Source organism: Arachis duranensis, chromosome 2 (genome assembly GCF_000817695.3).
Source record: "Arachis duranensis cultivar V14167 chromosome 2, aradu.V14167.gnm2.J7QH, whole genome shotgun sequence".
NCBI lineage: Eukaryota > Viridiplantae > Streptophyta > Magnoliopsida > Fabales > Fabaceae > Arachis > Arachis duranensis.
This window is the reverse complement of record NC_029773.3, coordinates 28,299,229-28,310,481: the sequence shown is the minus strand read 5'-3', so window position 1 is coordinate 28,310,481 and position 11,253 is coordinate 28,299,229. Positions and strand designations below refer to the sequence as shown.

At 35.6% G+C, this 11,253-nt stretch overlaps 1 protein-coding gene across 3 annotated transcripts; it reads right to left on the bottom strand.

Annotated features, from left to right (window-relative positions):
• Positions 1 to 3,973: 3,973 nt before the first annotated feature.
• Positions 3,974 to 9,989, bottom strand: LOC107474107 (protein ROOT INITIATION DEFECTIVE 3). Of its 3 annotated transcripts, none has more exons than XM_016093694.3 (9): positions 9,700 to 9,989; positions 8,708 to 9,066; positions 8,334 to 8,447; positions 8,093 to 8,226; positions 7,841 to 7,988; positions 6,955 to 7,154; positions 5,127 to 5,254; positions 4,476 to 4,708; positions 3,974 to 4,334 (listed from the first exon to the last, which is right to left on the bottom strand). In XM_016093694.3, the coding sequence occupies exons 2-9, from the start codon at positions 8,906 to 8,908 to the stop codon at positions 4,158 to 4,160; spliced, it is 1,335 nt and encodes a 444-aa protein (XP_015949180.1). In that variant the 5' UTR covers positions 8,909 to 9,066; positions 9,700 to 9,989; the 3' UTR covers positions 3,974 to 4,157. The 3 variants fall into 3 exon arrangements, with proteins under 3 accessions (XP_015949180.1, XP_015949181.1, XP_020990911.1); XM_016093695.3 differs by having other exon boundaries at positions 8,708 to 9,043; XM_021135252.2 differs by having other exon boundaries at positions 8,708 to 9,020.
• Positions 9,990 to 11,253: the final 1,264 nt, after the last annotated feature.

Here is an 11,253-nt window from a genome sequence, read left to right as displayed (position 1 = left end):
AAAATCTACTCAAAATCCTTAATTGGCATTTTTACAAACAATTGGTGAGTACAAAAACAAAATATAGCAAATTACAAAAAATAATGAAAACTATAACCAATCTATGCACAAAATCAACAATAGAAACTCAATCAAGCATACATAAATTATAAAACATCAAATTCATCACCAAAAGATTTAAAAAGTTAAAATTGGATATATTAACAAAGTAACTTTAACTATAAAAAAATATAGTAAAAGTAGTATAATTAAAGAGAGAATTAAAGGTTATTTACAATAGGAGCAAGCTATATCCAAGATCAAAATTGTAAATGAGCTACTTCTACTATAAACCCTAATTAAACCCCTAAGAGAGAATTGAGAGAAAACTTTAAAAAAACTAACCTAAGCCTAGCTAAAACTATCTACTAAGGTGTGTAAAAATTGATCCCCCTTGTTATGGAATGTTGCCCTTTGATATAGCCTTCATTTCAGCTTCAAGACCTCTAAAATTGGGCCAAGAAATCACGAGTCACGTGACTTTTTAATGAAGCCACGTGTCAGGACTTGTGCGTACGCACAAGGTTGTATGCGTACGCACACTTGCTGATTTTTCACTTGTGCGTACACACAGAAAGGTGTGCGTACGCACATGCAATGTGTGCATCTCCTTTGTTTTCTTCATGAAATCTCACATTTCGCATGCTTCCTTCCACTTCTACCTAGCCAGTCTTGCCTATTGGACCTGAAATCACTCAACAAAACATATCATGACATCGAATAAAATAAAAGTGAAATTAAATTGATTAATTTAAGCATAAAAAAAGTATATTTTCACAATTAGGTGCAATTTAGAGAGATATCACAAAAGAATGCTCTTTAAGTGAATAAATGTGAGTTTATGTGATGAAATTCACTCAATTCAAGCCAAAATTTACCATCAAATATGGACTCATCAAGCATGAAAACAGAGAGTTAAACAAGAGTAAACAAAAATTGCTTTAGAAAGTAATATGATTAAAAGAGTTAAGGTTTCAGAGATGTTGAGACTTCTGGAAAAATACTTTTCACCTTTCACCTTGATCATGCAAAGATGTATCTATGGAAAATCATTAGTAATCAAACTTCAATCCCATGATAATTCAATTTCTCTTTAACCTAATTAATCGCTAATCTCTTAGTCAATTATTTAAGAAAATAGGTGAAGCGCTTTCACTGATTTTAGAACCACACAATTCACAAGAATTATTCCTAGTTGATTCGATGTCACATATCAAGTCTAGTTTTCAAACTTAAGAATTGTGAGAAGTTTCCAAACTTAATTTAATTAGTTAACTTTTTTAAGAAATTAAGAGAATTTAAATCAGAGAAGAATTGTTTCCCAACACATTCAAATTCTTTGGATGAAGAACGAAAACTTTTTTTAAGAAAACATCAATACATTAATCAAAGGTAGAAAAGCTAGAATATTAGTCCATAGAAATTAACAAAACTCCTAACCTTAACCAAGGAGATTAATGGCTCATGCTTCAAGAGAAAACCTAAAACTTATGAATTATAAAAATTGGCAAAAAAGAAAAGCTCGTATGTGACTTCTCTCCTTAAATACTAACCCTAAAACAAATTTAAAATTTAAAACCTAAAACAGAATCAACTTAGAACAAAATCAAATCTAACTAATTAATGTTTTCCTTCTCAAGTCAAGCTTTAAATCTTTCTCAATCAATGCTAGAATTCATGGGCTCATGTTGAAGAATCGGAGGAGTTGGTGAATGAATTGAGGTCCTGGAAGGTGGCCCAATTGATGCGTGGAACGTTCCCCATGTAGCTGTGCAACGTGTGATTGTATTTTGGACTAGTTAGCCTCTGTTTTGGCCTTCACGTTGGACAGCTGTATTCCCACGTGCAACGCATAGCCTTCCTTGTTGAAATTGCTCTTTGTTTGCTCCCAGGCATTCCATGGCTGGTGCAATCGTGCATACGCAGGATTGTCCTTGTGGCGCTAGTTGTGATGCACCCATTAGCTTCTGTTTCTTTCTTCACGTTGCACGGTTAGGTTCCTGTGTGCAACGGCTAGTGTTATTGTACGTACACATGCTAGATGCATACGCATGACACCCTTTGTTTTTTCTAGCCGTACGCCTAGAATGCCACGTCCCACGGTCAGTCTTCTTTGTTTTCAACTGTTTGTCCAGGGAGCTCTTTGTTTGATCCAGAAAGTTCTCTGTTTGATTCCCCTTCATATGTTTGTTGTTCATGATGAATCCTAGCCTCTACTTCTTCCTTGATTTTTGCTAATTCTCTTCTAATTTCTCCTCTAACAAATGAATTCAACTAACTCAAAATATTGCTCATTTAATCATGAAGTCATAGTTTATCCAACAAGAATTCTTAGTTTATTAAATGAAATTATAAAGAAAAAACAACTAAAGATGCAAATGCGTCACGTAGCTCAAGCCTTGCAACGCTAGACATATTAAAACGACGTTGTATAATTTTAGTTATGACAAGGCATTAAACGACGTCGCTTGAGGATCATGACAAGGAACTTGGTTGTGACAAGATTATTCAAACCTTCAAATGACATCGTTTAATGTCTTTTTTAGCGTCAAAATGCGTATGACATTTCAATGTCTAGCATGACAAAGCTTGAACCACGTCACTAATGGCGTTGAACTCTAATGACGGAAAATAAACGAAGGACTACATTGGCGCATGTTTTAAATCTAGGTGATCAAATTGTAGTAATTAAAAAGTCAGGAACTAAATCAGTTTATCTCGCCAATCTAAAAGACCAAAGTGGGACTTAACTTCGGAACATACTTGCATATGTGGTCTTAAAAATTCCTTTTTCTTAGCTCTAATTAGTTTTAAATTATAATTAAATTATTAACCTAATTAATCTAATTAGAAGAGTTATTGCACTTAAATCATCAAATGGCGATTATAATTAAGAGCAATTCGACCATAATTGCGACTAAATACCCATTTTGGTCCATAAAATTTACGCGATTAACTATTTTGGTCCTCGAAATTCAAAATTACCTATACTGGTCCTCCAGATTCAAGTCCCGGCACCAATGTGGTCCCTCGACTCTTTCCAGCAATGACTAGACAAATGAAATGCTGAGATGACATCCTTTCTGCCACACTAGATGATGAGTAAACGACATTGTTTACCCTTGACATCCAAACAAATCAGAAATGTCGACGCTTTGTATATGAAGGGAGAAGAAACGATGGAGATCCAAAATAAAATATTCTTCTTCTTCTCTACCTGTTTGAGCGCCAATGGTAAACAACGTCGTTTACTTATCATCCAGCATAGTAGGGAGGGTGCTATATCAGCACTCCATTTGCCTAGTTATCGCGAAAAAATCGAGAGACCATATTAATACCCGAACTTAAATCTGGAAGACTAATATAAGTAATTTTAAATTTCGATGACCAAATTAAGTAATCGCATGAATCTCAAAGACTAAAATGGGTATTTAGTCCATAATTGCTTTATATTAGAAAAAAATAGGATAATAAGTTATTAGAGAATTTAAAACATTCAATCATATGTACTCTTAATTGTTTCTTACAATTTTTTATCTTGTTATATTAACATTTTCTAATTAATCATCTTATTGAATAGTCCAAATAGTGAGAGACTCAATTAAACTGAGATTCAAAACTTTATTTAAATTGAATGGTATAAATTCGAATAAAGATAACAGATTGTGTAAATTGAATTGTAGTGCATGAGGAATGCAGATAACTCTATAGAATCGACAAGGGTGAATCTAACACTCAATATTATGATGTTAAATATGGATTTTGAATGTGCCTTCACACGAAATAGTTCACACACATGATGCCATGATAAAGGTTCATGAATAACAATATAATATATAATATATAATATCTAAATTAAAGTGCTAAAGCTATGAATCTATGATTATCTTACACCCCCTAACCAGCTCAGTGGTAGTACGCAAAAAGAAGAATAAGAATCCAACGTTTGTCCCTTACGGGGCAATGTAATTAACCTTTTAAAAGGATAATAATTAAAAAAATTTTAACCGCAACACCTAAACAGCAAATTTCAAAATTAAAATAACAAAAAGGACTATCTATGAACTCTACCTTCAAAATTGAGCAACGCTGGTTTATCGGAAAAAGGAAGAAAATTCTTATTTGTTATTTTCATCAGAAACACTCGCTTGACCACCATCTAAGAGCTCCTTCACACAAAATTGATGCAAGTTTTCATACATTTTCTTCCATTGATTAACCATTTGCATTGACTTCTGGTAATCATCTTTTAGTTTCTCCATTTCCAATTCAGAAGCAGCAGCAGAACCGTGTCGCTGCAACAGAGGTTTTAGCAAGTCGATAAATCGCAATCAAGAGTAGATAAAGGCAATCTAAACAAAAGCAAAAATTCACAAAGAAATAGGCCTAGACTGATAAGTAAAATCAGACATGCTGGTAATCACCAAGAGACAAACCTGAAGTTCCTTGACGTGAGAAGATATCGCATGAGAACTGAGATACGAAACTTTGGCACATCTCTTGGCACCGCAAAGGACAATAGGTGTCTTAGCATCTGAATCTTCAACTGAGTTTGCATATTTCTCCAACGGAGGGGGTAAATCGGACCCCTGCTTTCTTGATGATGATTGTAATATATGACTAGTTGAGTCTATTTCGGGCCTAACAACACAAATATTACTTACAGGCCCTGCACCATCAAGAATATAGTAACACTTAATATTTATATTTAAAAAAGTTGATTTTAAAAAAAAAGAAAAAAAGAAAAAATAAATGCATGCTTAAGCAGAATCAATACGTCCACAAACTACCATCTATGTATAAAAAAAATAAAAAATGAAAAAAATACCATCTATGAATAAACTAGATTAAAAACACTCACAACCATCGAGGGGGAGAAATTGTTAAAAATATGAGTTAAAAATTATAACAAGTTGAGTTCATAAAGGTAGAGAAATAACATTGTGCACCAGCCATCAAAAGCTATTTTTTATAAAACAGAGAAAATTAGGGGGGAAAGGGGCAATATAAATCTTGCCAGTAATCCTAGTAACATCAGCAGAAACATTAGGCAAAACACACACATTTCATACAGTTTGGACAAATACCTTTAGCATATTTGAACATGCGGACAATGTTATGAGTTCTTGCATTCCAAACACGAATCATTCCATCCTCTGACCCGGATATTAACAAATTTCCACTGATGCCATATGCCAAACAAGTAACTGACTTGCTGTTAAAATAAGGAAAATAATTAGTTAAATCGGAGCATAACTTGGACCGTCATTTTTATAAATTACATGTTCAGCAGCAATAAGAGTTATGATCAAACATAGGAAGAAAGCATATGTTTACAGACAATTGGACAAATATACTATAATCCAGTACCTGTTTATTACATAATCCTATTATCAAATTCCAATATACTCAGATGAATCAACAATGGCATTTATTTGGACATTTTTAATGCAACCAACGTCAAATTGAAAAGCTAAGGGTGCGTTTGATTTGCTTTTTCATTTTCTGTTTTCATTTTCAGTGTTTTCTGTTTTCTGGATTTTGTGAAGGAAAAAATGAAAAAAGTGAAAACAATAAAATCTTGTTTTCTGTTTTCACCTCCTGTACTTTTTTCACTTTTTCCTTCACAAAATCCAGAAAATAAAAAACACTGAAAATGAAAACAGAAAATGAAATGCAAATCAAACGCACCCTAATAATTTCAACATAAATGATCTCATATTCATCATCCACAACATTCACACCCAAGACAAAAATTATGGGGAACCCGATACTTCCATGTTCAAGTCACCCACAAACCATAAACAATAAACCGATACCCACCCCCACCCCCTGGAACTATTGTGTTTCCTAATAGGTGCCTTCTATGGTGGCTTGTTTGGTTCGTGGCTACGGTGGCTAGATATGATGGAACCTATGAGAGTTTGACAGTTGGAAGGAGATGGTTTTGACTTGGTTTATGACCACTTAATCGCGGTAAATTTGTTATACAGTCACGCCAAAGAGATCTGTTACAGAGGTGCTGGGAAACGGCCATGGACACCGCCCAGATCCACAACCCTGGCAAGACGCACGTCTGGCTCGGAACTTTCGAAACTACAGCGGGGGCAGCGCGTGCGTACGACACAGCAGCAAGAGACGTCCACGGCGCCAAGGCTAAGACCAATTTTCTGATGGTGGCGGAGCTTCTGAACAAACAGCAACAACTTCGTTCACATTAACAACACCACATGTAGCCCGAGCCAGGGTAGCATGCTTGATTCATCTTCGCGGCTGCCACCACCGCCGTCAGTGCAGTCCTAGCCGCAGCGCACGCTGAAACCGTTTTCTCCGTCTTTACTTCTGCCGTCATGGCGTTCCCAGCAGCGCATCCTATCATGTTTTTTGAAATGTTACCTCGTGCGACGAATCGAGAATGAGCCGCCAGCGAGATGCGTCTCATAGGCAATGCAACGACTTCGATTCTTCCTCTATAGTGGACTACAAGGGCATGTCATACAAGGGGCTATTGGATCTCGGCCTCAACATCGCTCCTGCTGTAAAAATGTGTTTACCTACCTTAGATTAGCCATAAGCATGTTTATGTTAATTTGGACCATGACAAATGTCACAGTTTTATTAGATGGTCAATTACTAGCCACCTATAGCCACGGTTAACGTAGGTACCATAGTTGTGGCCTTCCTAATATACTATATAAGCTACAATGGCTCACCTAAGACGGTCTCCATGAATTACCTGAACTATATAACCACATTTTACAAAATAAATACAAGGAAAAACAATCCAAGCACAAAGAAGAAACACTGCCATAACTAATGCAAATTTGAGAAACTGTCAAATGAAGATCATGCAGAAAGGATACTACCAGGAATATGCTTTAAAGATATGGATATAATAGGAGAAGAAAAGATAACCTGTGGTTAGAAAATGAACCAACGATATGCATCCCATCATTACTAGTAACAAGGCTCTCAGTGTGAAGTGCAACAATAAATATTTTTCCATCTCTACTGCCAGCGTAAAAGACATGCTCAGCAGGATCCAATACAATGGCATCTATGATTGCAGGGAATACTATATTTCTTAGTAATGCTCCTGTGGACAAGCTCCACACCTAGACAAGATTATACAATAGATAGAATCCAGATCAGTAAATTGAATTACACAAAGAAAAGGAAAATAGTAAAGGCTTATCCTACTACTAGTTTGTTTGCATCATAATCAAAGAATATTTCTGCCTAACAATATACTACTACATGAAAGTCAGTTTGCACCATTATTTGAAACGGAAAAACTAAAAAAAAAAAAATTGGAATAAATCGCAACCAAGAAGCCACATGTTATTAGGGAACAAACCAAAAATGGAAAAAGAATAAGTAATAAAGCAACAGGTAGCATAAGCACAAGTTATGTTTACTTAAATACAAAGACAACTGTATGGAGATTAAACAAACTAAATTGATGATCATAAATTTGATGACCAATAGGACCAGGAAAATAGTACCAGAAGAATGTGCCGAATTCTATTTCCTCAAATGGTGAGGGCTTCCAGGGTATTTCTATTGAACCCATTTTTTTCCGGTCATTTATTTCATTCTTGCCTTTTCTCCATATAAGGAAACATATATTATATTTGTAAGTAGTTTATGATCATGCTGACATATAATACTTCTAGTCTTCTACCAATAGTAGAGATTGCAGTTCAAGAAGGACTAGATGTAAATATAACCCCATGGTCAACATTTTATTGCTTTTCATTTTGATTCCATGACACTGCCATGCAAAAACTGTAAATCTAACCTTACAGGTCCGATCCTCTGATGCCGACACTATAATGGCATTGCTACATCCATAACCAATCACAACATCAGTTACACGTAGGGCATGACCTGTAAAGCTATGCTCATAGAGATGAGTTGCTTCTTGACTTCTCAAATCATCAAATATCCTGAACCATTGAATCAAGGGGGGAAAATTATCATACATATAATACTACCATTAGCATTATGCTAAAACTGAAAAAACAAAAGAGACAAGATGGGTGTCACATACATGAAGAGGGACCAAACTCTTACTGAACCATCTTCCGAACCAGAAATCAGAAGCGAGTCGTCTTCAGAAAATACCAGACAAGTAACAGCTCTATAATGAGCATTCCACTTCTTAAGTAATCTACCAGTTTCAACCTAATGCAGCAAAAATAGGGGCATGTTTGTCATCTGTCTGAACAATTAATTAAGTTATATTTTTATTCCATGCAAAATTACAAATAATAAAATAAAATAAAATGCACCTCCCAAAGGTATATGCCACCAGAGACACCTCCACCAGCTATATATGTGCCTGGATGATTAGCAGAAAGGGGCTTTATAGTTTCAGCTGGAAAGCACCTAACTCCAACTTGAGGCTGCACACAACCATCATTCAATCAAAAACATCAACATTCACCATGTAAAATAAATTAGAATTTCTTCCAATAATTCCACTGTATTCTCAATGTGCTGCATATTCAAGATAGTAGTACATTTTGACATAAATGTTCACTATTTATTGTACAAAATCTTGTAAACAGTATACGAATCAGATTTGTATTTAAAGAAGAAAAGCCTAGGCCCTAACACGTAGTTGCTTTGTTAAGAAGAATAAGGAAAGAAGGTAAAAGAAGACCTTAGACCAGGACCAGAAGAGAACAGAGCCGCCAGAGGATAGTGGAGAGAGATGTGAAGAAGCGAGGAAGCGACCACCGACAGAGATGAGGCCATGAGGAGGGGAGGAGCATGACTTGTGGCGGAGCTGCTCTGCCCCCGTATGTAGATCCCAGCAACCTATTCCGGCATCCACGGAGGAGGAAGCCACCACAACTTCCATGGAGGTGACGGTCGTGTCTCTATCCCGCCGTCAAGCTCTCCGGTGAGTGACTAAAGAAGGGGGATGGGGGCTGCTGATGAAGAAGTACGACCCCAGAAGTGAGTGCAGTGCCCTGCAAGGTTGCGAGAACCGAACCTGTCAATGAACCAGTCGAATGACTGGTTCAATGGTTCAATATAAATTTTAAAATATTTAAATTCCATGATCTATATAACAACAAAAATCAAAATTTTACAATTTAACATAATAATTTATCTATATTTCATCATTAACAGTTGACAAGCATACAAATTTATAACTAATTGACTAACAAGTAACAGAGTACATCAACCAACAATGGAAAACACAAAATATTACAAAAATGACAAAATCAAATTACTAATTTTGTTTAATCAACAATGAACAACAACCAACAATAAACAACATCACAGAATTTGATTTCTTCGTTTTATCTGCTCCCAAACCTCGTTTATTATATTCTTCACATATGTTTCTACATGCTCTAATCTACCCTGCTCAAAGACGACAAAACCAGTGCCTTCTTTCCAAATATGACTAATATTTTATTACTAATTTTATTTCAAATGAAAAATATCCGAAAATCAGATTACTAAATTTATTTAAGTTAAGTTTAACCTATAATTTTAAAAAACAAATTAAACTAAATTAAAAAAAAAAAAAGATAAAATACAGAAACATAGGGAAACATAGGTAGTGAACAGAGTGAACGACCCACGACCACGAAGCAGGGAGTGAGGGACGAACAGCAAGGTCAGAGGTGAGGAGCTTACCGTCGACGACGCCGAAGAAGCAAGCAGAGACGTCACTCGGCGGAGACCGGAGAAGCGGGCATAGAGGCGATTTGGGCGGCGAACGGACGACGGAGACAGAGTAGACGAACCGTAGCAGTAGAAAGTAGAGGGACGCGGGCGAGGCGAGCGACGCCGGCTGCGTCAATGCCGGCGACAGTGACCAAGAGAAGAGGGAGAAGGTTGCTGGCTGCTACTGCTATGGTAGGGTTTACGGCGGCGGCTGCTAATGGGAGTGAGGGTGAGCGTCTGCTGATTTATGATTTAAGGTTTGAATTTTTATTAGAATAAATAACTATTTCTACCTCGGTTTACATGGCCCCACTTGCCTCGAAGATTCGGTTTAGCTTTGAACATTAGAAAAATTTAGAAGGCGAACAATTTTATTAAATTTTAGTTAATATGTGCAAAAAAAGTGAGTAATATCATAAAATTTTACACCATTAAAAATATCATTAATGACTATAAATTACAAAAATTACTAGTCTCCTAGTACTTCTTATGAACATTTTAAAAGTTAATTTAGTGTAATTTTAATGAGTCTAGATTAAATAAAGGATCTTGAAAATAGACTCGATCATTATTTTAGGTTGGATCCCAGTTAAGACGAATCTAGTTTCATTCAACCCATGTGCATTCGAAGAAAACTAAAATTGATACATATGTTTTAAATTAATTTTAATATTATGTTATATTAATTATAAATTTATTGTTTTATTTTTAATCACACTTGTTAAATTAAAAAATAGATCAAAGAAGTATCAAATTATAATTTATGGACAAATGCAAATTCAAATATGGATATCAACTTTTCGCTAACAAGTTTCTTCTTTATAAATAAGTTTTTTTATAAATTAATGTTAAAACTTTAAAGATCCGATTTTCACGCAGTTTGGACCCGGTATAGTTGTGACCCGAAAATATTTAGATTTCATCAGGTCTAGGGCCGGGTTAGGATCTTATTTAAGGTCGAATCTAGATCAAGACAAACTCGATTTCACCCGATCGATAAACACCCCTATTTCTACCCATGAAATCTGCGAATACTAAAAAGTATTTGTTAAATAAAAAAATCTAACGTTATATCCATAAAGGATGAGTTTCGTTTGATAAAAGTATTCAAACTCTAATTTTTTTTCTTAATAACCTTTTTAAAATACCCTTACATTTTATTTTCTTTTTTAAATTCCAAACTTTTGCAACCTTCACCATTACCCACACCTTCTTGATTACTACTGCCTCCCCTCCCCCTCTTTCTAGAATTTCCTTTTCTTGTGATCAGTTAGGCATTTTGCTTTAGCTTCCTCGCCATTATCAACAAGTACGTCATCACCTAATTCAACTACCCGACCTCTTAACCGCACTCCAATACCTCACTTCCGCTCTTGGCAACTACGTTTTCAGCAAATTAGGATTCCTCCTCCATGACCTTTTTATTATCAACACGGCCAAGCACTTTTTCCCTGCCGCACTTATCTTCTTCTTCGCCATTTTCACCAACACCAACCTCCTCCGCCACGCCAATGTCGACACCTT